Genomic DNA, 27597 nt, shown 5'->3' on the forward strand with positions numbered 1-27597 from the left:
CCATAGACCCTGTATATACTGTAGGATAGAGTATCATAGACTTCTGTGAGGATGTTTGTGCCTACCAATCTTACTTTACCTTTCTAAAAACTGAAGCTACCTGACTGGTCGATACAAACTTGTAATAATGGAGTGAAAGACACCAGTGGGGGCTCATGAGCTGTATGTAGACTCAAAACAATTCCTCATGGATACACTATACTCTAAAGAGATAAATAACAGCTTTGTTCTGGAGACCTAACCTAAGCAGTACAACTAATGAATGGCGGTCTAGGAGGTTGTCTCAATGTTAAAAAATAAATATTTATTTGCAGAGAATTTTCTTTTTTCCTCTCTTCTTCATCTCATATCACTCACTACTATTTCCTCCTTCATCCCTGCCTCACATGAAAAAGTGAGACACATATCTACAAGCGATCCCATTCCATCTCATTTTCTATATCAGATAGGTTTCCCTATTGCCTACAGGCACACTCATGTTTCCCCAGTCTCAAAAAAAACCCTTCATTTAATCCATCATCTTCAGTCTCTCCCTAACAGGAATGCTCTTTTATCTTCCATTCTCAAAACCCTTCACTTAATCTATCCATATGTGCCAGCTGTCATTCTTGATCTCTCGTCACTTTCATGACTAAACTCCTTGAGAAGGCTGTCAGCTATTGGTGCCTCCACTTCTTTTCCTCTTAGTCTCTTCTTAACTTTCTGTAGTCTGACTTCTGACCTTGTTGCTCCATTGAAACGATTCTCACTGAAGTTACCAATGATCTGTTATTTCCCAAATATAATGGCATTTTCTCAATCCTGATCCCTTTAGACTTATCTTCAGCCTTTAACTCTCTCAATTACCCTCTTATCCTTGATAGTATCATCTTTTCTCTAGGGCTTCACACCACTGCCCTCTCCTGGTTCTCCTACTTATCAGACTGCTCCTTCTCATTCTCCTTTGCTCATCTTCATCTAGTCATGCCCACTAAACGTGGGTATTGTTCAAGGCTCTGGACCCTTTTCTCTTCTCCCTCTATGCTGTTTTGCTTTGTGATCTCACTAGCTCCCATGGATTCAATTTTCAGCTCTATGGAGATGATTGTCCGATCTATTTGTCCAGCTCTCACCTCTCTTCTGACTTCTAGACTTGACTGTCTGCCTATTGGATATCCAAACTAGATATCTTAAACTCAACATATCCAAAATTAAACTCATTTTTGCCCCCACCCACCCCCTCTCCTCTACCTAACTTTTCTATTAAAGTTGAGGGCACCATGCTTTTCCCAGTGACCCAGTTTTATCACTTAGGTGTCATCCTTAATTCCTCATTCTTCCTCAACACCTCCCCTTCCCACTCCCAAAGCAATCTGTTGCCAACATCCATCAATTCTACCTTATCACTATCTCTCATATATCATATATCTCCTATACTCCCTTCTCTCCTGTGACACTGATACCACCTGAAGTGTTGCCATAGCCTTCTGGTTTATCTTCTTGCCTCAAATCTCTCCCTTTTCCATTTCATTTTCTACTCAGCTATCAGATTGATTTTCCTAAAGTTCTGCTCTGACCATGTCACAACACCCAGTCACCTTATTCAATAAAACTCCAGTGGCTCCCTGTTGCTTCCAGGATCAGATAAAAAATCATTTGTTGGTTTTTTTAAGTCCTTTATAACCTGACTCCTTCCTACCTTTCTAGTCCTCTTATCCCTTATCACCCTACATAACTCCATATAATCTTATAATCCTAAGAGTTGGTACAGTGGATAGACCCCTGAGTCTGGACTCAGGAAGACTTGAGTTCAAATCCAGCTCCAGACGGTTACTAGCTGGGTGACCTAGGACAAGTTACTTAACCTCTATTTCAGCTTCCTTAATAGTAAAATAGGGATAATAATAGGACTAATTATTTGGGTTTGTTGTGAGGATCAAAGGAGATAATGTTTATAAAGTGCTTAGCCCAGTGCTTGGCAATGAATAAACATTTAATAAACACCTGTTGAATAACTATATTACTGAATTTTATATCAGATTTAGAGTCAGGAAATAGGGGTTCAAGTCTTACCTCTGACACATATTGGCTATGTTACCCTGGGAAAACCTGTTAGCCATTTCTCAAGGCTTCAGGCAACTTTCTAAGATTATAAGTTGTGGAGAAGGTGCCATTGTGCATTTAGTAGAGGGGGTTTTCGCAGCAGGGATTTCCCTTTACCAGTGACATAACAGATGCCTATCCTTACTAAATTCCTGCTAAGTGTTGGGCAATGTTATGCAATGGGGTTCAAAGACAAGAACAAACAGTCCCTGGCCTCAAAGAGGTTAAATTCTACTGGCAGTACATAGAACATGTCTCTCTCCACCCCAGTTTGTCCTCCATTCAGGCACCAAGGAGATTTTCCTGAAGTGTAGGTCTGACCTACCCCCCTAATACTCAGTAAATTCTAATAGCTCCCTAAGACTTCCAGGATGAAAAGCACAATCTGCTGACATTCAAAACTCTTTATAATATAATCCCTTCCTCCCTTTCTCCAGTCTTCCTAAACCTAACTCCTTGACACATTACCCCATTGGCACTGGCCTCCTGGGCCTTCCATGAACATGATGCTAAATCTCTTGGCTCTGGGCATTTTCTTTGGCTGCCCCCACTGGAATTCTTTCCCTCCTGTGTTCAAGTGCTCTCCCTTCAAGTCCCAACTAAAATCTCATCTTTTACTGGAAGCTTTTCCTATCACTTCTTAACTCTAGGATCTTCCTTCTGTTCATTATTTGCAATTTATCTTGTATACAGCTTACTTGTATATATTTGCTTGCATGTTATCTCTTCTGTGATCTCCTTGGGGACTATGTTTTGTCTTTTTTATATACCCAGTATTTAGCATGGTGTCTGGTGCATAGTAGGTGTTCAATAAATGTTACTGATTAGTAAATACAGAGCAGTTCCAGGACAGGGGATGGAGGTTGGGCCTAACAAGCAGAGGACACGCTGATTGAACTTAAGATGAACCTTGATCCAAAGTGAGAATGGAGAGCATTTCCTTTGGTTAGTCCATTAGCATATTTAAACACCTGTTGAATAACTATATGTGCCAGGCACTGAGCTAAACACAAAGAATATAGAGAAAGGGGAAACAGTCCTTGCCCACAAGGAGCTCACAGTCTAACAGTGGAAACAACAAACAAGATACAAACAGGATAAAATGGAGCTAATCAACAGAGGAAAGGGTGGGGGTGGGGGTGGGAAAGGCTTCTTACACAAGGTAAGACTCAGCTGACACTTGAGGGGAGACAAGGAAGGAGATGAGGAGCGAGGGAATTCCAATATAGGGGAGAGCTAGTGAAAACTCTAGGAACTGGAAGATAGACTGTCATGTTTAAGGAACAGCAAGGAGGCTAGTGCCACTGGATCTCAGGTTTGCGGGACAGAGATGGGGGATGAGGTAGAGATGATAAATGATTACATATGAAGAATAGCAAGAAATCCTGCTTATCAAAAAATGTCAATTAGAGGGACAGAAAATATAATAGATGACAAAATTCAAATACTGAACTAAAGTGAAATTAAAATTGATAGAGATCAATGTATATTTGTAGTGTCTGAAGGAGAGTTACATGCAATGAGTGTGAAAGGAAGGTCAAAGGCAGGTTGTAAAGGTCCTTAAATGTCAAATAGGAATTTATGTTTTATCCTAGAAGGAAGAGGGAGCCACTAACAGGCAACAGAGAGCATGAAATGATCAGGCCCAAGATTTAGAAATATCAATTTGACAGCTGTGTGTGATGAATTAGCAGCAAGGTAGCACAGTGGATAGAGTGCCAGGTCTAGAGTCAGGAAGAATCATCTTCCTGAGTTCAGGTTTGGTGCTAGTTAGAAGCTGATAAAGCTTTGAGTAAGAGTCTTGTTGACTTATCTGTTGACGGAGGCCTGGTCAAACTAAGTTTGCAGAGGTACCTCACCAGGCTGTCTGCAAGGCAATGAACTTTTCAGCCACATCAATTCTGAAAGATCATTTCCTAAGTTACAGAGGGGCTCTAATTTGTGGTGGCAGAAGGAGTTTCCAAATTAAGGAAATCATAGATTCTTGTAGTACTAAAATACCATTTTGTGCTGCAAAAGATTTTTTGGCACAACATAAAGAATACAAATTGGTATTTACTAGAAGTGTAATATTTTGAATTTCTTAGTATTCTGAATTGACATTCTTCATTTTCCAGTATAAGATTCTTTGTTTTCCTGGTGCTTAGAAAAAAAATAAGAAATTATACTACTGAACAGTATAGGAGGATTTCATGCTAAAATATTTCACTGCTGCTTTTTCACAACACTACTCTCTCTTTTCCAGTTCACCTCATACCTTTCTGACCACTCTTCAGTCTCCTTTGTTGGCTCATCAACTATATCAGACCCTTTGACTATGAGAGTTCCCCAAAGTTCTACCCTGGGTCCTCTTATCTTTTCCCTCCACCTTCTCTCTCTTGGTAAACTCATCAGCTTCTATCTGTTTAACTACCATCTCTATGAAGATGACTCACATATCCTTCCATATATCCAGCCCCAGTCTCACCCCTGAGCTTCAATTTGGAATCACCAATTTCCTATTGGACATTTGAAACTGGATGTTCCAAAGATATCATAAATTCAATACATCCAAAACTGAACTTATTATCTTTCCTCTTAAACCTTTGCTTTTTTCAAACTTCCCTGTTTCTGTTGAAGACCCCACCATCTTTCCCATGTCCCAGACTTGTTACTCAGCCTTATCCTGGACTCTTTACTCTTTCCCACCTCAAATATCCTTATCAGTGCCAAATCTCACCATTTCAACCTTCACCATATCTCTAGTATATGATCCATTTCCTCAGCTCATTTCCCACAGCTATCACCTTCATTCATGCTCTCATCATATCTTGCCTAGACTACTGTCACAGCCTCTTGATTGTCCTCCCTACCTCAAGTACCACCACTACTCTTTAGTCCACCCTACACATGGCTGCTGCTAAAGTGATTTCCTTAACCACAATCTGACCAAGTGATTCTGTACTCCATCTACTCCTAGGGCTTCCTGTTGCCTCCACGATCAAATATAAACTCCTCTATCTAGCTTCTAAAGCCCTATGCAACTTGGCCCCAACATGTCTTTCTAGTCTCATTGAACATTCTTCTTTTTCAACTCTGCAATCTACCCAAACTGACCCTCTCTGTTATTTGCATGGGACACTCCTTTTCCTTTCTTCAGGCTTTGCATACTACATGCTACATTGTACCATGTGGTATGCCTGTAGTGTACCCTCTCCTTACCTCATAGAGTCCCTCTCTTCCTTTAAGATGGTTTTCAAGCTCCATTTTGTGCATGAAGTCTGTACTGATTCCATGATCACAAAGTGTCTTCCCTCCCAAACTACCTTATATTTAATTACTTTGTATATATTTTAATTTAGTCATTTGAGAGTGATGCTATCTGCACTTTACATTAGATTACAGACTTCTTGTAAGTAGTGATTACATCATTCTTTGTACTTGCATCTCCAGTGCCTGGAACAGAGTAGATGCTTAATAAATACTTGTTGAATGATTAGAAAGTCAAATATCTAGAGCAGAGGTATCAAACAAGGGCTACATACATGTGGCTGAACCAGATTAAACTATAATTGGGAAATATTTAACAAAATTATAAAAATACAGTAAAACATACATAATATTAATATACGGTTTTCTAAATCAATACATAGCCTCAGGGATGTTCACGTATGGTTTAGTGGCCTCTGTTTCTACTTGAGTTTGACACCACTGATCTACAGGGAATTCTGTCATTTATGTTGGACCATGCCAATTTTGTTTTCAAGTTCACATAACATATTTCAGGAGGTATTCTAGACTCTACCAGGAGAGTCTAATAAATTACATTTATTTAGTCTTTTCACTTCAGGCAGATCCAGTGACAGCTCTTTTTCTAGTACAATGGAAATTTTGCCAGAAAAACATGGTTTGGAGTTTGTGACTTGGACTAATGCCTCTTAGGAATTTCATGAAAAATTTTTTATTCCACAAACAATATCAAATAGCTATAGATGACTTTAATCAGTATTCACAGTTAACTAGATTTTGTTATGGATGTTGAACAAAACTAGAAATAAGTATATATTGAGCTTCACGTAAATTTACTTGAAAATTTTGGATTTGCTACTAAGATATTACTAACATTCAAGGGATTATTATAGGAGATTTTAGAATTTAAAAGTATCAACAGTATACACAAGTTTCATTTTTAAATAGTTAATTTTATTATGTGATGAATAGTGTAACAATTTTCATATTGTCATGTTCATTCATCTCCAAGGCCTTGTGGGCTAAAGTTAAACTAGATACTTATACTATACATTACTGATATTTTGCATTTTACAATTTTACTTTCATTCTTTTAAAAAATATTTAAGTTAAATTATTTCAGTGCCAGGCATTTTAAATAACATTATGCTTTTATATTTTTTTTAGAACAAATATCCATCGTTTAAATGGAAATACAAAGCACTATTATTCCCTTTTATGGATTTAATAGAGTATGGAACCTATTATGGCACATAAGCATTATAATTTTATTCTAAGAACTTCTTTCTTCACTAATATTTAATACTAAAATTGGTGTACTCAAGTTGAGAGATGGTCTTTTCATTGGAAAAGTCAGTCCGGTCAATACGAGAACTAGGGCTCCCAACTTTGCTTAGCCAGGTCTTCCTGTGGATTAAAAGAAGAAAAGTCTTTTTAGCATGTAAAGTCCATTTAAGTGGGCTGAAATTAAATTACGATAAATATTAATAGGATTTTAAACAAAACATTTTTATCAGAAACCTCCAAAATATTTACATTTCACATTTCATATTTCATTCTAATAATATCAGAGGGTAGATATGTATTATATCATTGAATCTGGATAAAAAAAGATAACAAAAACCTGAGTATGGCCAGTCCTTGATTATTACATGCTGATTATTCATTTTAGAACTTCCTGTGGCAATCTGTTAATACCAAGTTCTCTTTTTAGCAATATTAATGTAATTAGAATCTCAGAATCTGAATTGGAAGAGACCTCAAAAGTGTTCCAGTCCACTTTGTATCTGAAAATAATCCCCTTTTCAATATACCCAGGCTGTCTTTTTTGGGAAGACATTTGTCTATTTCACTTTGGGACAGTTCTAATTGTCGAGAAGTTTTTCTGTACATCAAGCAACTTCCACTCATTACTCTTAGTTATACCTTCATGGGCCATGCAGAAGAAGTCTAATCCTTTTTTCCCATGACAGCCCTTCAAATACTTGAAAATACCCATCATGTATAAATATCTCTGGCTCCTTTAACTTATTCCCATATGGCAAGATAACAAGGTCCTTCACCATCCTTGTCACTTTTCTCTGGACATTCTCCAGCTTATTAATATCCTTTCTATAATGTGGAACTAAGAATGGAATACAATATCCTAGATGTCATCTCACCAGGGAAGAGGATGGTGGGATTCCAGGGTTATCTTTCCTTTTCATCTAATGTAGGTATATTAAGGAATTAAAATTAATTTAATGTTGGGTTAACCTATCAATTTTTTTGGACTGAGGACACCCTTATGTAATGGTAATTTAAATGGGAAAATTTTTCCCATTCATTAACAGGCCCATGTGACCTGCTTAAATCACATGGAAGCCTAAGTCATATATGGTGGGAGGAGCTTTCACAGAACAGGTAGAACAGGAAGGGTGGAGCAGGGCTGGGAGGAAGTTGGTCAGGCTAGTCAGACCTGGAAAGGATATAGGCAGGCAAACACAGCTAGGCTTCTGAGTGTTTGTTTGTGGGAAGGCCCCAACAGGGGTGGAAAAGGCTTAGAAATATCTTTGTCCCCAGCAGTGCTAATGTGTATTAACTTCTTGGTTACTATGACTGATTTGGCTTTCTGGTTAGGGGATTTGGCTTTCTGGTGTCTGAACAAATGTTTTTCTTCTGCCTTCTATATGAAGAATCTGTTATACTTTATGATTGAGAACTACGCCAGCATATTCATACTTACCACTATTGCTGTGAATATTGCCTTGGAGATGCACCTTAAAAGCTTAAAAATTATTGAGGGTCCCTCAAAGAGTTTTTGTTTATATATGTTTTCATATATAAACTCTATATACACTGACATAAGTGTATTTTAAATTTTACTGACATAAAGGATGTGTAACACAATTTACAATAAAATATGCAATACTTTTTACTGTAAATTCCATGTAGCCAATTAATTCTCACACAGTGCTTTGTTTATTTTTGACAAATTCTTGTATCTGTAGTCAACCTATGGCTATAATTTAACCATGATTTAACAAATGAAATTTCATTTTAATCCATAATCTCTTTTCTCACTGAATTTATTGGTATTACATCTGCTCTGCAATCTACACTTCAACTATTTCTCACCCTCATACAAATTATATTTATTAAATTGAAACCTTTTCAGCTTTAGCACTCCTGACTACAATAGGGATAATTATCTTTTTTACCTTTTTGAATAGTTGCAAGGATTGGAACATTGGTTGGCACTATATTATTATCTAAAAAACTTTCAAAATCATTCAAATAAATTTCATGTTTTAAAATTTCACTTAAATGATACCATTTTTAAAAAACCAACTACCCATGGTGAAGTTAGTTCTTCCTATGACCAAGCAGATGGTTCTAATAAATCAAAATAATTAATTGTTTCTGTCCAATAAAAGACCTAAGTTCACGTGTTTAATTATATTTTCCCATAACGTATTCCTAAGAAAAGTATTGAATTTACTATTTTTATTAAATGAAATGTCTTTAAACTTATTAGTCTTGATCAAATCTTCAACATGAGATTCCTGCTTTCCAGTATGAATCTGTAAATTTTCCAAAAGTTCTTACATAATCATTGAAAATAGACAATAATGTACTGATTAATTTTTGTGTTTTCTGAATGATAATTAATCTTGATTGCAATGAAGTAATGAAAATTCTTCAAGAATGTAAATCATTAAAACAAGTTCTTGCAAGAAGCTAATGTTAACTAATCTCCTTGCTAAACCAAAATAAGAAGAACAAGAAAAATGCATATATGATGTAGGATTTGTGTGCCATATAGGAATAACAGTACATGAACTATATGCTGTTTGTTTTGGTCTCAGCATTTTACCAATTTTAATAATTTCAAGTTCAAGTTCTTTAGCTACAGTTTCTAGCTTGATTTCTATTTGATTGGCAATAAGGAGAATACATTTTATACAGAAATATTTTAAAGTGATTAACTTGTTTTATTTCAGATATTAAATTGTCAAGTGATAATTTTAATCAATGATTTAAACAAAGCCAAATGATAATTTTAGGAAAAATTTTACAACTTCATAGCTACTCCACACTTTCTTACTAGCATTTTATTAGCACCATCAGGACCAAAATGCAATTAAATCAGTTTTCAAATATTCATTATTGAAGATATAATCATTGAAAATAGACAATAAGGTATTAAAATATATTTTCTGTGATTCATACCAATTTTTTTTGTTTTAAAAAATATTTTGCTTTTACTGCTACCTTTTGTTTTTAATATCATCTAGATTTCCCCTGTATTGCTTCTCCCAGGGAGTCATCCCTTATAATAAAGAATAAAAATTAAAAAAAATCCAATAACATCAATCAACAGATAGAAGAACCTTGATTCTATCTGCAATGTTCCTCACCCACAAAACTCCCACCTCTGAAAAGGGATGGGGGGGAGCTGTTTTCTCATATATCTTTAGGGGTAGGGCAAACTTGCTCCTTATTTTTGCAACACTAATTTTCAATTGGTTTTGTGATTGTTTTTCTTTTCTCTTACATTCTTGCAGTCATTGTGTATATTGTTTTCCTGGCTCTGCTTACTTCACTTTGCATTAGTTCATCAGTTTTTCCATGCTTCTCTTTATTTAACATTCAATTTTTTTCTTTTTAAATTAAATTTTGATTGATATCTTCTGCTTTTAACATCATCACAATTATCCCCATAGTTATCCTTCTCCCCATACCTCCCAGAGAGCCATCCCATGTAACAAATAGTATTTTTTACAGAAAAAAAGAAAAAAAATCATCACAATTGATCAGTGCATTGAAAAAAATCAGAAAACATATGCAACCTGTATTAGCTGTGGATTTCCCACCTCTACAAAAGAATAGGTTTGGGATATTTCTTCATATCTCTTCATTTGTGTCATGCTTGATCTTTATCATTTTTTTATATTCACTTAAAATTTTTTGTGTATGGTTGTTCTTTACATTTGCTACCAATTCTTTTAAAGCAACAAATAACATTACTTGTGCAAGAGCTGACTGAACTTCACACTAGCTATGTTTAACAACCATCTTAGAAAATTCCTGAAGATTTCATAATAGGCTCTAGTAGCCAGTATTTGCTGGTTTCATTTCCCATCAGTTTATAACTATCAATATTTACATATTAAAAATTAAAATATCTTAATATTAATATGAAGAGATTTACCTCCTGGATCTCCCAAAAGGGTCTCAAAGACCTCTCAGGGTCCTTGGAACTCACTTTGAGAACCACTAGGCCAAAACAAAACACAGATAAATTTTGCTACAAAATCAGCACAAATGGCCATGTGACCTTTTTTATCTGGATATTTCTTCTAGTGATAAAAGTCATATCCTATCCAGTTAAGCACAATCCAAAGGACACTTGACCATTTTTCCCTACAAGTCTGCTATAGGAGGCTCCACCCACCCAACATCTTTACTTTCTCCTGCCAGCACAAGTGTAACTGCATAGCAGCAGCTGAATTGGCCACTTGTCATCCTTTGTCCTCAGCACAGCTTTTCCAATCACATATTTCAGTGATGACACCTTTTATTCCTGATCTAATTTATTTAATAGTTGCAACCTTCATTCACACCCATTACATGCCTCCCCACTGTTCATAGTATGCTAAGAATCTTCAATTGTCTTGGAATTTATTGTATAGCTTACAGCCATACAATATTGGTAGGGTATTATATAAAAACACAATCCTTTGTCTCCTGGAGAATACTTGACTCATTTAAAGAACTTTGTGGGACAGCTAGGTGGTGCAGTAGATAGAGTACCAGGCTTGAAGCCAGGAAGACTAATTCAAATTCAGCCTCAGACACTTATTAGTAGTGACCCTGGGCAAGTCACTTAACTCTTCTACAATTTCCTCACCTACAAAATTAACCATAGAAGGAAATGGCAAACCACTTCAATATCTTTGCCAAGAACATCTCAAATGAGGTCACAAAGGGTTAGTCATGACTAAACAACACAACAAAAAGAACTTCGTAATTTTCTGAAGGCAATCCTGGAGATATCCCAGGACTCTGAACCCAACACTTTTAAGAATAGCAGTGTTCTCTAACCCATCAGAAATATTTCCAGCCCAGGCCCAGTAGCCATCATGGTAGGGAGGGCAAGGCAAACCATTACCACCACCACCACCAACACTGCCATAATCACCATCTTCCCTGAGATCCTAATTAAGACAGCTGAGGACCATGAACCAAATCTTGAAAATAACAATGCCTACAGCTATCATATTGGGAAGCTACCCCTGTGAAGATGCAGCCTGGCAACTGATTGGGTAGGTCCTACAATTACATCAGTTGAAGATCCAGAAAAGAAAGTTCTTGTCACCAAAATTCTTGGCAAAATGATTCACTATCAGAAACGGCTATGATTTTATCAGTGAAAATGACATAAAAAAGAGACATTACCATCTGCTGTGCCTCTGTATCCAAAGGACCAAGGGAGCTTTTTATCTGATTTGCAGCTGAAACCTCCCATATGTATTTCCCATATTCATCAGAATATGAATATCTTAAGAATTAGAATATCTCAAAGACGAGAGCAGGAATTGGTTTACTTTTCTATTTGTATCCCCACTGCTTGGCATAGTAAGTGCTTTATAAATGTTTCCTTCGTTCATTGATTCATTTGATCCACTCCATTTTCTTCTTCCTATATAATTGTGGGCCAACTTTTCTATTTATATTGTCTGTCCTAGATACATTTGTCCATACTGATGGACATTCAAGTGAATTGACATTCTGACGAATCCAGGCAACAGAACCCCCTTCCCTGGTTTTTTTTTCCCCCTGATTTGTTCTCTCTTTGTAGGTGGTCAAAGTCTTTTGTGGGTTCACAAATCTCTTCCAGGAGATTCTACAGTGTTCTGGGTTGATTGTATGTTAGTAAAGATGTTCTCCATTGTAGGCTATCACTTATGAAAGTCTGCTTGTTCCCTACTAATAATCTCATTGAGGAAAACCTTAAGGTATATAGAGAAGAGACTTATAAGGATTTTGTAGAGATGTCACAGTTGTCATATGTCAATAGTTGTTGATATTCTCTTGGTCATCATTTTTTGGTATTAATAAGGTCCAAGATTTTTCTATACCTTTGGTATCTTACACTCCCTTCAGATACTTTGTTACTTGGCCTATTAATGTGCCCACAACTGTCTCACCTCTAGGAGGCATCTTCTCTATATATAGCTGGTCCAATCTATCTGTTTTTCCTTTCTTTGTTTTCTTTAGTGCCATTTCTGCTACCTGTGCTGTGATGTTAGAGTCAAATTTTAGTGGTTCTGTTCTCAAGTGTGAAACTTGGTTGGTATAAAAATCTTTGCATATGTTTTGTATTTTTCTTCTTTGTTTTCTTTTCCATTTTCAACTTTAAATGCCCTCATTGTGCTTAATGTATCTCTTCCCCTCACTTCTACTAATCTGTTTTTACCCTTCACTGCTTCTCTTTGCTCTACTAGGTTCTGCTTCTAATCCTTCATTATCATTCTTCCCCCAAGTTTCTATTCTAACACAGGGTCTCTGGTAAATAAATCAGGTAATTGCTGAGCAAGGTGCTTATGTGGATGTCTCTTCTGATCTGTTTGTTTTGTTGATGGATTTGTAAATCCTAGGAAATAATGTTTCTTGTTGTCTTTTGGCATGATAAAACTATGGTGTGCTGGAGTCAATTCAAACCAGATTTTCAGCGTGAGCATTTAAAACCCAGAAATTGGAAAACACTACAAAATCAGGGCTTGATTTTTTTGCTTTGTTGATAGTCAAGATTTAGGAAAGTAAAGGAGAAAATGTTAATTATGTAGATTAAATTGAAAAGTGTGCTCAGGGAGCTGGTTGTTAAACATTTCCCAGCACACTCTTGGATTAAATCTATTCAGTCAACTTCTTTCTTTTCTTCTCAAAGAAATATCTTTGAGTGGTTCTTATACTTAACCACAATCTCCATCTTTGAATTTTATTTATATCAGTAATGTCAAGATGGATAGAATGCTTCTCTTCCAATGGTATGCACACTTATTGGTCACTGGACAAAGGTATCAAATCTAAAGCACCAACAGCTATGTTAAAGGAGTCTCAGAGATGAGTCTCAATTGATGCTGAATTGTTAGCTATGCATCTGGTTCACAGCTCTTGGATTCCTAACTGAGCTACTGGTTACTCTCAGTAATTCAAGTTTTCTTCTGCTCTTGTTTAGGACGGTTTAACTGTGTGTGGTTGATTGTACTCTCTATTCATTCTTGCTTGGTGGGATAACTGTTGATACAGTGACATTGCCACACTCCCTGCATTTCCCAACATTTATACTCATCGTTATAACTGGAATAGCCTCCTTTCTCCTTGTTATTTGTCTAATTTCTATCTGTCTTTTAAAGTCTAACACATCTTCCAGTAAGCATTCAGTTGGTAAAAACTTTCCCCCTTCAATCTCCTAGAGCAATTTGCTTTAAATTTCTCCAGTGCATTTCATAATTTGTATTTGAGTCATACCTGTACTAGATTGTAAGCTCCTTGAGTGTAGGGTTTTGTTTGCCTCAATTTTGTATCTGCCTAGCATAGCCATCTGTACACAGTGAGTACTTAACGTTGTAAAATGAATTAATGAATTCCCTTAATCAGGAAATGGAATATTATTATTAGAATTATTCACATTTCTCTAATTAACTCTTGTTCCTCTCTTTACCTGCTTAGACACGGGCTAAAATAGCTTGATGAATTTCTGAAGTAAGGCTGTGTTTGAAAATGATGACTTTAATGATATTACCTTTGCAAAAACACACATAAAACATGCTATTTGTTTACATCAGTTGAACAAGCCTCTCACATTATTGCATTAGAAGTGAGACGGGTAAGAATACTATCTCCATATCAGTCCATGATTAATGTGAGTTCAAAAGTTTTAGATAGGCAGGAAACTACACACTTCCCAGAATCATGACATTCAGTAGCAGTCTTCCTTTGCCACCTTCTGTTTTTCCTATGCACTCTACATATTACAAGCATGCTTCAGATGATGTTAAAAATGATTATGGCTGTCATCTTTAGTTACAGGAAATAGCACTGCCATGAATCATTAATAGCACTAACTTCCTAATGCTTGTTTTTCTACTCTTGCAAAGAAGGGTGTATGCTAAAGAGTGCTGGAAACAGCAACTGTTCTTGGTTATAGACCTGTCAGAACTCTGTCAATTTTAATTTCTGAAACATGATTCATATTCCATTGTCTTCTATCAGGAATATTCCATCTCATGACAGTGTAAGACAGGAAATTACATAGAGAAGTGGCTGCAGGTCTTTAGGACCTTCAGGCTAGGATGTCAAAAAAACAATGTAAAACTAGTGCCTTACAGGAAGGTTAATAAAAATTATTACCATGCACAGAAAATAGCTGAATGAAATCTTCTTATAAACTCTACTTAATTTCAGAAGTTAAGAGCACTAATAACTTCATGCAAAAACCCAAACAAAGCTGTTCTTTCATCTCTGATTCACATAATTCCAACTTTCACATAAAAAAGACCAAAAAGCCCTTGTGTGTAGAAATTGTTTGTGCCCATGTTAGAAATGTCAAAAACTTTATGAATTTTTGCTCTGTTTGAAATGTTCCAGTCCTTATGTCATATTTGTAAGGTCTCTAAAAGAGAAACAGACTCATTCTCTTGAACCCCAACATTTGTACTATCTTATTGCATATCCATGCCTGGGAAGCAGAGATACTCTGCCATTGGTTAAAAGATACAAATATGCAATATATGTTATGTAGAACTTTTGCTGTCTCAGTGTTCTTATGTTCATATGCCTGTGGTTTTATCTCTGGCAGTTGCATTTCCATGTGATGCTTCTCTTAGGAACACAATAAAGGTTATTCCTAATGAAAAATTCCTCTTTTATTTTTTCATGCCAAGAAACATTTATTATGTGCCCACTACTTACAGGTAGGCACTGAGGGTGGGAGAGGAAATGCACAGATTGTTATCATTATCATTTTTATTGATAATGCTTCATTTCAGGGTTTAGAAACTGCTTTCCCCACAATCCAAAGCAATAGTTATTCTTTTTTGCTGATGGGGAAATTAGCTAAGTTTCTATAGTCTTGGATGTTTCTATGGTCCTTAAAGGGAGCAGTTTCTTCTTTCATATCAGGTAAACAACTTATTGCACTAGGTTTTTGGTTCCCATCACTTTGTCATTTTTTTCTTCAATCAGGATATCTCACATTTGAGTGTGCTTATTTGATTATTAAGTTTTGTCCCTTTACTTTGACTACCAAAGGTTTTTTTTTTTAACTTTTCCTTTCATTTAAAATTTTGAAAACAAACATGGGCCTTAAAATCATCACTGGAGCTACTTGACCATGCCTTAAACCCAAATCTTTAGCTTTCCCTAACCGATCAAAAATAGGTCCCAGCCCAAGCCTCACTTGATCATTGTTTGGATTTTGATGGTTCAGAGTGAGTGTAAATAGCAACTGCTTCTATTCTGGCAAGAACCCTGAGGGTCTTCCCCTCTCAATTTGCTTGTTTGTTTGTTTGTTGGGAGCAGGTAATCTAGGACATTTTTTGCCCCATTTATTACCTAGCCTAAAATCACTGAATGGGTGTTGCCTCAGACAAACAGAGACCTGGGAAAGACCTTAGCTTAAAAAGACCAAGCTCTCCTACTGCCTCTGGGGTTATTTCCAGGCTTCCTGATCTATATTTTACTCCTGGACTCAGATGACCCTGGAAGAGAGAGTGAGACTGATGACTTTTGCACAGCTCTGCCTCACTTAAATCCAAGTCACTTGCAAGTCATCACCCTCTTGAAGTCATTGGTCCTCTCTGAGAACAAAGGACAAACAACATTTTTCCAGTAAAAGTCCTTTGAGTATCAACTTCTTTAAACCAAATTGTAATTTTCCTTTTGAGTACATATAGCATATTTATGGACATTTATGAATAATAAAGCATGAATTAAGTGCTTACTATATGCTAAGAGTTAGGGCTACAAATATAAGCAAGGAGTCCCTGATCTCAAGGAATCTACATTATAACTGATGAGATCAACACATAATGAAGAGTAAAAAGGGGTGAAGGAGACATGTGCCAGTGGCAGCATGATCTACAAATGTTCTGGTTCTGGGCAACATAGTATGAAAATTCACCAATCAGAGCCCAAGATCTTGGGAGGCAAAATCCAGATGCTTCTAGTGGTCTGTGGTTAAGGAGAATGGCTAGAATGGAGGCAGCATAGTTTGAATGGCCAGGAAGTGACACAGACAGTTACAAGTAAGAGTACACAAAAGCTCACCTATCAGATCCCATGGTCCTAGAGGCAAAGTTCAGGTGGTTTTAGTGGGATGGGGTGACAGAGGATAGCCAGAGTAGAAGTGACAGAGTCTGATTTTCTGATGGTACTTTGGTGGTAGCATTCCTGTCTTGATGTATGGTGACTTAATTGGTAGTGAGGTTGTTTGTACTGTCTTATGGATCTAGGACAAGCTCTTCCACTGCCTCTATCTCTATTTCCCCAAGCTGATTCTTTGGATTTCAGTTTCTTGCACTCCAAAAAATGCATTCTCTTTCTGGCAAACACATCACTCATGTGCATCCAAGCTGCAGTTATCACCCCAAATGTTCACATGGACTATCTGTGGTTTTATCTTTGGCAGTTGCATTTCCATGTGATACTTCTCTTAGGAACACAATAAAGGTTATTCCTAATGAAAAATTCCTTTTTTATTTGTGGTACAGCATTCTGAGCTCATATTGATCTGATCAGCCACAGTTGTACACAATGAAACTTCACTTTATCATGGTGATGTCATTTTGGTCCTCTTCAAGAATGAAGGACAACCACCAACCATCACAATAGATAAGGGCATTTCTTGTCCTAGGTGTTCAAAGACTTTACACCTAAGGTTATTAACTAAAACAATTATTAGATGTGTACTATGTGCTAAGAACTAGAATAAGATCAGAGATACCAAGACAAAAAAATCCTTCCCTTAAGGAGCTTACATGCTAACAGGCATGATAACATATATAAGCATATGGATAATATTTATTAAATGAGTCAATGGTAAAGTTTTTGTAAGGAAGGGTAGTAGCATTAGGAAGAATTAGCTGGAGTCAGAAGACTCATCTTCCTGAGTTCAAATCTCTCCTCAGACACTTACAAGCTGTGTGACCCTGGGAAAGTCACTTATTTCCTCATCTATAGCCAGAGAAGGAGATGGCAAATCACTCTTGCATCTTTGCCAAGAAAACCCCAAATGGGGTCACAGAGTCAGATATGACTGAAAGCGACTAAATAACAACAAGGAAAGGCTCCATGTAGAAAGTGGTGCTTGAACTGAATCTTGAATAAAACAAAGAATTCCAAGAGGCAAAAATGAGGAAGGAAGGCTCAAGAGGCAGCCAGTACAAAGGCATGAAGACATGATTGAGTGTAGTATGTACAGAATAGCAAGTGTTGCTTCATATGGCTGGGCTGGAGTGTAGAGGAAGGAATAATGTGCTCGAGACTCTAAAAGTAAAAAGGAGTCAGGACATCAGGGGTGGGGAACCTGTGGTCTTGAGGCCACATGTGGCCCTTTAGGTCCTGAAGTGAGGCCCTATTTCACAGAATAAATCTCCTCCATAAAAGGATTTGTTCTTTTGGACTCAGTCAAAAGGCCTCACCCAAGGACCTAGAGGTCCACATGTGACCTCGAGGCTGCAGGCTCTCCCACTTCTGGGTCAGGTTGTAAAGAGCTTTAAATGCTGAGTTTATATTTGATACTGGAGGTCATAGAAAGTCACTGAAGTTTGTTAAATGGGAAGCGGGTATGACATGGTCAGATTCTCTGAGAAAAATTACATTGGGGACTGAATGGAGGATGTACTGTAGTATGGAGAGAATTGAGGAAGGAAGCTCACGTAGGAAGCCATTGTAGGAGACCAGGCAAGAGTTAATGGGGCATGAACAAGGGTGGTGGCAATGTGAGTGGAGAGAAGGGGATATCATGAGAGATATAGTGACAAGAACCAGCAATAGAATGGATATGCATGTCGGGAAGTTAAGGATGACACTGAGGTTATAAACCTGGATAACTGGAAGAGATGGTGGTACTTTAGGCATGGTGGGATCTACTTTTTTTTTTTTTTTTTAAGGATGAAGGATACTTGGCCCTGATAATAAGCAGCAGAGAAGCAACTAGTAGATAGGCTTCAATTTATTTTCTGACAAATAAGAAGGTGGTGAAGACTGTTCTCAAAGGCCTATGAAACTGGAAAATATTTAAATGATTTATCAGTTTAAATCATTGCTAACTAGTGAAACTTCAAGAAGCATCTTTTTCTCATAAGCATATTATGGATGAAACACAAGTTCTATGTAGATAGGACAACATATAGAGTGTTTAAAGACCTGCTAAGGGCTGTTTCATAACATTCTCATTTATTAAATTTTAAATGAACACAAGTGTCAGGGAAATGGACACTTTCAAATCTTGTTTTTCAGGAAAGGAGGTTTCAGGCATGTGATTACACTGTGCAGGGAATCTCCAGGTGTAAGGATTTCTTCAATCAGTAATACAGCAATAACTGGTCTATAAATAATAATGTTGGTTGCCTGGGGGGCACTGAGAAAAAGCCTTCCAGTAAAAGAAGGGATTTTAGTTGAGATTTAGAGGAAGCCAATAAGGTCAGTAGATAGGATGGAGAAGGAAGAGTGTTCCAGACTTGGAGGACAGCCAGAGAAAATGCCCAGAGTCAAGAGATGGAATGTCTTTTTTGTAGAACAACAGAAGGTGAATGTCATTGGATTGAAGAGTACATGGCAAGGAATAAGATGTAAGAAGACTGGAAAGGTAGAAGGGGGCTAGGTTATGAAGGGCTTTGAATGTCAAAGAGAGCATTTTAACATTTTATCCTGGGAGCCACTGGAGTTAACTGAATGGGAGGAAAGGGGGAGGGAAGTAACAGGACTGGACCTTTGCCTTAGGAAAATCACTTTACTGGCCGAATGGAGGATGGATTGAAGAAGGAAGAGACTTGAAGCAAGCAGACCCATATCAGGCTTTAAAATAGTCCAGAGAAGGGGTGATGAGAGCCTGTTCTAGAGTCGTGGCAGTGTCAGAGGAGAGGAGGTCTATTTAATAGATATTGCAAAGGTGAAATTGACAGGCCTTGGCAACTGCTCAGATATGGAGGTTCTGAGACTGTGAGGAATCAAGGATGACTCCCAGGTTTTGAGCCTGAGGGACTCAGAGGATGGTGGTACCTTCTATAATTAATAGGGAAGGTAAGAGGAGGGGAGGGTTTAGGGGGAAAAGACAATGAATCCTGTTTTGGACATATTAAGTTGAAGATGTCTACTGGACATATAGTTCAAGATATCTGAAAAGCAGTTAGATGCAAGATTTCCTCCTATGTGAGCAAGATAGGTAGATTTGAGAACTAAAAACAAAGAAATTTTTAATTAAATCCATGGAAGCTGATAAGATCACCAAGTGTAGAGGGAGAAAAGAAGAGGGTCCAGGATAGAGTCCTGACGGACACTTACAGTTAGAAAACATGTTCTAGAGGAGGATCCAAAAGAGGAAAAAAAGAAACAGTAGTCAGATAGGTCAAAAGGAAACCAGGAGACTGTGGTGTCCCAAAAACCTAAAGCGAAGAGTATATTAAAGGAGGAGAGAGTGATCATTAGTATCAAAGGCTACAGAAGAAAGGCTCATTCAAAAAGAATGAGAATACAGAAAAGGTCACTGGATATAGCCACTAAGATAATTAGTAACTTTGGAGAGAGCAGTTTTAGTGGAATGATAAAGTTGGAAGATGGATTATAAGGAAGAACTGTTAAAAAGAGAGTTATAGGAGAGAAAGTGGAGGATTTGCCCAGAGTCTCATAGATAGTGTGTATAAAGTCAGGACTTGAACTTGGGTCTTCCTGAATCCAAAGCTAGCTCACTTTTCACTATGCTAGACATTATTCTTTCAGCTCTTAATATGGAAAAATCATACAGAGCTTAGTAACTCACCTAAAGTTTTTGCTCCATGTAAAGATACACTTTCAATAATTTGGCCTAAATTGAAGGAAGCCAGTCTGAATTGGTAAAACATTTAAATGATCATATGGCAAAGTTATAATTATATACTGATGGGCTATTTAGGACACACATCTTCCCACCTCATATACTTCTCTCAGACTTTCTGTTGCTAGCCAATTTTCTCCAGGTTGATTTATTCCTTTAATTTTTTTCTTACCAAATTCCCATGTCTACTATAAATAAATTTGGAGAGTTACCATGGTATAACACTCAAATGGTTCTGTCTCAAGGGTTTTGATATTTTATCAATGGAAATATTAATAGCAGACAATTTATTGCTATGTAATTATTCTAGAAATAATTAGATTTGTGAGTCTTTTTCTTCACCTCAAGTGCTTTTGCTTTCATAACATAACCCAAGACGTTGGCAATTCAGATTTTCCATTTAACACATTTAATTGAAAAATGAAGCTTTTCCAATATTGGTAGAGGGAAGTGATAATTAAAAATCTGGGTTTCAGCCAAAATGAGTTCATTTTTTTAAGTTTAGTAGTTTAATTTGTAATACTTAATATAGTTTCTAAGTGTATTTTCTAGGTTCTTTGACCAAACTTCTAAAATTCTGGGCTTTCCCTGAACTGTCAAGAAAAACTTTCTACAAATCCTGGTTTCCTGTATAGCAGGAATATATCCTGATTGAATCAAATTTGGCAATATATTTGTTGGCTACAAAGGAATTCCAAAACAAAAAAGATGGCACTCCAATGGTTGTGCTGTCCATGATGAAGTGTTGCAGTGAGGTCAGAGCCATGCCTTGAATTCATTCATCACCCAGAGCTGTTTTGCAACCTTTAAAGCACTCTATAAATGTCAATTATTATTGTTAATATTATTCAAGAGGGGATACTCTGAAATTAGCCCCTCTGACTACAACCTATTTGCATTCACTTGTTCTTGAACTCATTATGACTATTTTCCTTCAGTCCCATTCTGGTTTCTCTTGTCTCCTTACCTCGGTTTGAGTCTATGGCAAGTTTACAATGATAAAAGATAGAGAACTTGATTAAGTGCCATGTGGGTGATAAAATATGTATGTATGTAGATATATAGGCTGTAGATATAGATATGTCATGTGTAACCTTTGTGACTTTCATGACCCATAGTGGTCAAAAATGTCATAGATGTACAGTGGAATAAGAAGTCACTTCTGGCTAAGAGGTCAAGCTTCTACTTTTTTGTCTCTCTTACTCCTATAAAGCCTGGTTTTCATCCTCCTTATGATCTCTTATAGCAACAGTTTTTTACTCTGCCTTGTCTTGTCCATCTAGCTTTTTACTTTGGTGAATATGATTTTATTGGAATGGGTACTCCCACCAAAGTTGCAGCCACAATCTTTCCACACCTTCTCTTCGTGTCTGGTTCTTTTCTATGTCTTTACATAAATCCTCCTTAAAGGACCCACCCAGTACACCAAAGAGATTTTTCTCATTCTTTGAATATCTCAAGGATACTAATGTTCCAATTAGCCTGCCCATTTGTTACCTCTTATTCTTGGTATGTTACTAGTCCACCCCTTTTTAGTCCTAAATATATACATGTGTATAATACATGTGTACATACACACATATAAACATATAGGTATAATATATCAGATGTGAGAAAATATGTATGTATGTATGTAGCTATATAGGCTGTCCCAAAAGTCTTTAATAGCTTAAAACTGCACTAAAAATTTTGGTATACCCTGTATATCTATCCATCAATCTATCTATCTGACATGTAGATATAGATATGTCATTTATAACCTTTGTGTCAGAGACTTTCATGACCCATAGTGGCCAAAAGTACTTTGAAAACTTTTCTAAATTTCTAGCTCTTAACATCTACATGGGAAACCTAGGATAATGTACATACGCCTCGTCTCCCCTCTTCCCCTTTTGTGCATCAAGTATATTAAAACCAACTCCCACTTTGCAAGAAAAGAATGCAGTTCACAATGTTAGATAGATAGATATACAGATATGGATTTGCAGATATGGATACACAGACACATATATCAGGTCAGATCCCATTTGGAAAATTGAGCAGGGCTTTAAACAATCCCATATTTGCATGAGGGGGCAGCTAAGGAGATTGAGCATTGGGCCTGGAGTTAGGAAAATCTGAGTTGAAATCTGACTTCAGACACTTACTGGCTGCGTGACCCTGGGCAAGTCACTTAACCCTGTTTGCCCTGTTTCCTCATCTGTAAAATGGGCTGAAGGAAATGGAAAGTCATTTCAGTATGTTTGCCAAGAAAACCACAAATGGGGTCACAAAGCCTCAGACATGACTGAAATGACTGAACACCAACAACAAACATATGCCAGGTACTCTTCTAAGCTTTTGGGCAACTGGATGACACAGTGGATAGAGGTGCTGGGTTTGAAGTCAGAAAGACTCTCCCTGAGTTCAAATCTGGCCTCAGACACTTACAAGCTGTGTGACGCTGGGCAAGTCACTTAACTCTGTCTGCCTCAGTTTCCTCACCTTAAAATGAGCTAGAGAAAGAAATGACAAGTCACTCTAGTACTGTTGCCAAGAAAATCCCAGATGGGGTCATGAACAGGCAGACACGATTGAAATAACCCAACAACAATAATATTTGTATTATTGCATCTCTGTAATACAAATATTCTTATAGTGATGCTGTATGGCTGTGAATCATGGAATATCATCTCGAAACCAAAAATGCAAATAACCCAAATGGCAATGGAAAAATGAATGGTGCACATATTATCAACAATAACTTGTATACGAGAAATATGTGTGTGTATGCGTATATAGGCACATTGTCCCAAAAGTTTTTTATAGATACCTGTACATTTATATACATATATATCAAAAGACATATATATGCACATACACGTATTCTTATAGATATGTAGGTACAGAGACATTTATATATGGCAAATATAAGTTCCAAAAATCCTATGTATAGATATAAATATATCTACATATAGATCTATATCTAAGTAGCTAACTACTCTTCTCTCATGTGACTTACTATTGGTAATATGCCCAACATCATTTTTCCATTGCTGTTTGGGTTATTTACATTTTGGGTTCTTTCATAATCACATTCCATGACTCATAGCCACACAGCATCACTTGATAATATTTACATTACAGAGGTGTAGTAAGGCAAGTATGGGATCATTTAAAGAACTACACAAGAGGTAGCTGGGTGGCTCAGTGGACAGAGCACTGGGTCTAGACTCAGGAAGAACTGAGTTGAAATCTGGTCTCAGACATTTACTAGTTGTGTGACCTTGGGCAAGTCACTTAACCTCTGTTCGTCTTAATTCACTGAAGAAGAAAATGACAAACTAGTATCTTGGCCAAAAAATCCCCAAGGATAGGATAATGTAATGGGGTCACAAAGAGTCATACACGACTAAATAACAACAGTGATAAAAGAACTGCATAGTTTCCCAAATGGGATTTGACCTGACCCCTTCTTCTTTTCAATTTATGGGCCCATCTCATTGTCTATGTTCCTATTTAAAATATACATATTCTTACACTAATTGATCGGCTTCCTGTCCAGCTGCACTTTTCATCTTGGCAGTAATAATTTTTAAAATCTACTTTGCTTGTCTAGTTGGGGTGGCTAGTTCAATCTGTTATGCATTGCACATATTTCACTGAAAAGGTTTTACAGCATTATAGCACTCTACGTAATTAACAAATATCATCTGCAAGAGGAGCATTAGAAGAATCTTGGCATGAGTCAGAAATTCTTTTGTTTGCATTTTTTTTTTGCAGACTTCCATCCATGAAACTGCCCGCCAACACCTTCAACACTCCCTGTTTTACACCTTGCTTGAAGATTGGAACTTGAGGATTGGCCTGAAGAATAATATTACCTTCACAGTCACGTCATAGATTTTTGCAATTTTAATATATGTGCAGAATGAACCTGAGCTGAGGAGAATTTTCAAGTCTGATTTTTTTCCATCAAGTCAAAAATTAATGAAAAAAAATGCAGAGGTGTTTTCTATTCTATAGAAATCTCAGCCAGTTATTATGCTACAAAGATGTAATCATCATAGAAAATTGTATGACAAAGCTATTACCTTGAAGTTATCATTTGCATTAAACATTCGCATAAAGATTTTATATCAGTTCACTAATAAGCATTCATTAAATGCCTACAATATGCTAGGAACTGTGCTATACAAAGACAAAATGAAAAGTCCCTGCCCTTAACTAGCTTACATTTTATTGGGGCAACAATATGTATTTATATAACTAGAAACAATCAACTTCACAAGTATAAGAATGAGGGAACATTGGTTATTTAGTGTTTGTTCTGAAGAAGCTTAGTGGCTTAAAAGCTTAAGATGAGTTCACTGTATGATGTGGCAGCCAAAAAGCCAATGTTCTCTAGTAGGCAGCATTGAGAGGCACAGTCCTCAGGCAGGAGGAGGTGAGAGCAGCACCACACTCAGTCCTAGTCAGACTTCAAATGTTGGGAGTACCATATTTAGTTCTTAGCTCCAGGTTTTAAGAAAGGCATTGATAAGACAAAGAAGGTCCAAAGGAAGACCTTGAGTCCATATCATATGAGGTTCAGTTAAAGGAAATGAGAATGCTGATCCAGGAGAAGAGAAAACTCCAGGTGCAGTGGTGGGGATTTTGACTGTCTTCAAGTAACTGAAGGACTGCATTGTGGAGGAGGAAATATATACTTGCTCTCTTTTGCCCCAGAGGGCACAAACAAGAACAAAGTAGAATTTACAGAGGCAAATTCAGGTTTGACGTCAGGAAATAATTTCCTAACAATCAGAAATGTCTAAAAATGGAACAGGGTGCCTCCCCTCCTTGGAGGCCTTTAAGCAGCTGGATGACCCCTTCTTGGATTTGTTATAATGGGCATTCTTTTGGTACAAGAATTTTATTAGATGACTGTTGAGGTTCCTTCCAATTCTTAAATTCTGCAATTTTGTGAAGCATACCTGGAGATACAGACAAAATAAATATGAAGCAATTGGGAGGGGTGGTTAGAAGGGAGGTAGTCGCTGGAGGGATCAAGAAAGGCCTTAAGCTGAAGGGGGTGTTTGGGCTAAATTTGGAAGGAAACCAGGGATTCTATGAGGTAGAGGTAAGGAGGGAAGGCACTGTAGTATGTGTGGAAAGCAAGGCCAGTGTAGATGAGAAAGAAATTTGGAATCAGGAGGGGAACCCAGAAAAAAAATACAGCGAATACTGTTGCCAAACTAATTTTCTTAATGCACAGGGTCTTGGGCAAAATCCTATATAACAGTTTTACCTGAAGGGCTGTTTCTTTTGTTTTTCAGTTATTTTTGGATAGGGACCCTTCCACTACACTATAAACCATGTTAATTCTAGGATTCAGCTTCTGCTTCTGAAGAAGGAGTGATCGAGTCACTTCCTTACTCAGTAAACTCTAGTGACTCTCTCTTACCTCCAAGGCCAAATACAAATGTCTCTGTCTGATATTTAAGGCCATTCACAACCTGGCTTCCATCCTTATTATATATTCCCCTGCTTCACACAGGCACTTCTGGGTCCAGGCAAACTGGCATCTTTGCTATTCCTTCTTTCTGTTTCCTTAGGCTGTCCCTCATCCTTATAATGCACTCCTCTCTCCCTTCTTCCATTCAGAATCTCTAGTTTCCTTCAAAGTTCAGATCAAATATTAAAATACAAATTCCTTTTTTGGCATTTAAAGCCCTTCACAGTCTGACTCCAACCTACATTTCCAGATTAATTTCACATCAGTCCCCTTCATACATTCTACATTCCAGCCAAAATTGTCTACTTATTGTTCCCCATGTTTGACATTCTATCTCCCACTTCCATAATTTTGCACAAGTTATCTCCATTCCTGTAATGTTCTTTTCTTCACATCTGTTGTTTAAAATCTCTTGATCCTTTCAAGATCCAACTAGTGTCACCTCACATAATACATCTATTCTGATTTCCCTGGTTGTTAGGGCTCTCTACCACATGCCCCCAAATTATTTCGTGTTTATTTTGCATATATGTTTTAAATTTATATCTCACACTTTTCATCCTTGGTAGGACATAGTCTCTGGAAAAGCAAGGGCTGTTTCATTTTCTATTTTTGTATCTCAAGCATCTAGCACGGGGGCTGGCATATATGAAACACTCCATAAATATTTGCTGCTGTTATTGTTTTATTAGCAGAAATATTAGTGGAAAATATGCTATACAAATATAATGACATCATCAGTTTGTGGTTTTTATCTAGTGGAAAATGGTAAAATAGGAGGAGAGGAGAGAGGTAAAAAGGAAGGAAAGAAAGGATAACAAGAAAAGGAGAGAGAAGAGAGAAGAAATATATTGCCTCTCAGAGATGAAATACTGTTCAAATTTAAAATATTTTAAGGCATGTTCTTATTCTACATTTTCTACCACTAACAGAGATACAAAAATCCCCTGGTGACAGTATCTGTAATTTGGGGAAAAAAGGTCATCTAGAAACAGAGGTAGCTATGTCCCCATGACAGTAATGAGGTCTGTCAATGTAGAAAGCAATAATAAAAATACAGAAGGAGAGCAAAGCCAGCAGTCTGGGAATAACTACTTTAAATATGGCCTCATAGCAATGACTGGAAATAGCATCAAGGGAAAAAAAAGCTTCAGCATTGCTTTCTTGGTGATATAAGACTAGTCATATTCTTCCTGGAGAGCCTGGGCAAAACACATCATCATCAGAGGTGCAACTCAAAGACAGCAGGTTTGACAAGATCAATGCTTAGGTGAGTTCAGGTTGCTATTTCTTAATTCCCCTCTTGTGTAAACTTGTGTATGTTTTTGTGGTTTTTCTCTCGTGAGATTCCAATCTCATAGACTTAATCCTGACTATATGTCTTGGGGAGAGTAGAGATCTTTGCAGAGTCCACTAGTCTTTATCTGTGGGTATCAGGCCTGGAGTGGTAAACATGACCTGAGCTTGTCAGATTATAGTGGCAAAAGAGTCTCTGACAAACTCCAGGCCCAGACTCTGCTGGCTAAGAGACTGTCTGAAAATATCTGGCTGAGATAGGTGTTCTCACTCCTCACAATTATAGCAGAGCAGACAGAATGGAGGCAGTTAAATAAGAGAGCAAAATAAAAATATATATGTTGCAAATAAGCTATCCTGTACTAGTACTCCAGGGTGAAATCATTATGTAATAGTTTCCCTTGCAAGGTTTCTTCTTTCCTTCCTCAGTTAT

General features: G+C 37.1%; 1 protein-coding gene, 1 long non-coding RNA gene and 1 pseudogene across 2 annotated transcripts in view; 1 reads left to right on the forward strand and 2 right to left on the reverse strand.

Annotated features, from left to right (window-relative positions):
- Positions 1-6242: 6242 nt before the first annotated feature.
- ACYP2 (acylphosphatase 2) overlaps positions 6243-27597 on the reverse strand; it is a 227088-nt gene continuing 205733 nt past the window's right edge. Inside the window, exon 4 of the mRNA XM_072635569.1 lies at positions 6243-6717. Within this exon, the coding sequence (XP_072491670.1) occupies positions 6603-6717 (115 nt within the window). The 3' untranslated portion in view covers positions 6243-6602. The remainder of the gene's footprint in view (positions 6718-27597) is intronic.
- LOC140529894 (E3 SUMO-protein ligase KIAA1586-like) lies at positions 6725-10220 on the reverse strand (annotated as a pseudogene).
- On the forward strand, positions 11048-24508 carry LOC140521017 (uncharacterized). Its single transcript, XR_011972755.1, has 2 exons — positions 11048-11618; positions 24155-24508. It is a non-coding gene; the product is annotated as an uncharacterized lncRNA (long non-coding RNA).

The sequence above is a fragment of the Notamacropus eugenii genome, chromosome 1 (genome assembly GCF_028372415.1).
Source record: "Notamacropus eugenii isolate mMacEug1 chromosome 1, mMacEug1.pri_v2, whole genome shotgun sequence".
Taxonomy (NCBI): domain Eukaryota; kingdom Metazoa; phylum Chordata; class Mammalia; order Diprotodontia; family Macropodidae; genus Notamacropus; species Notamacropus eugenii.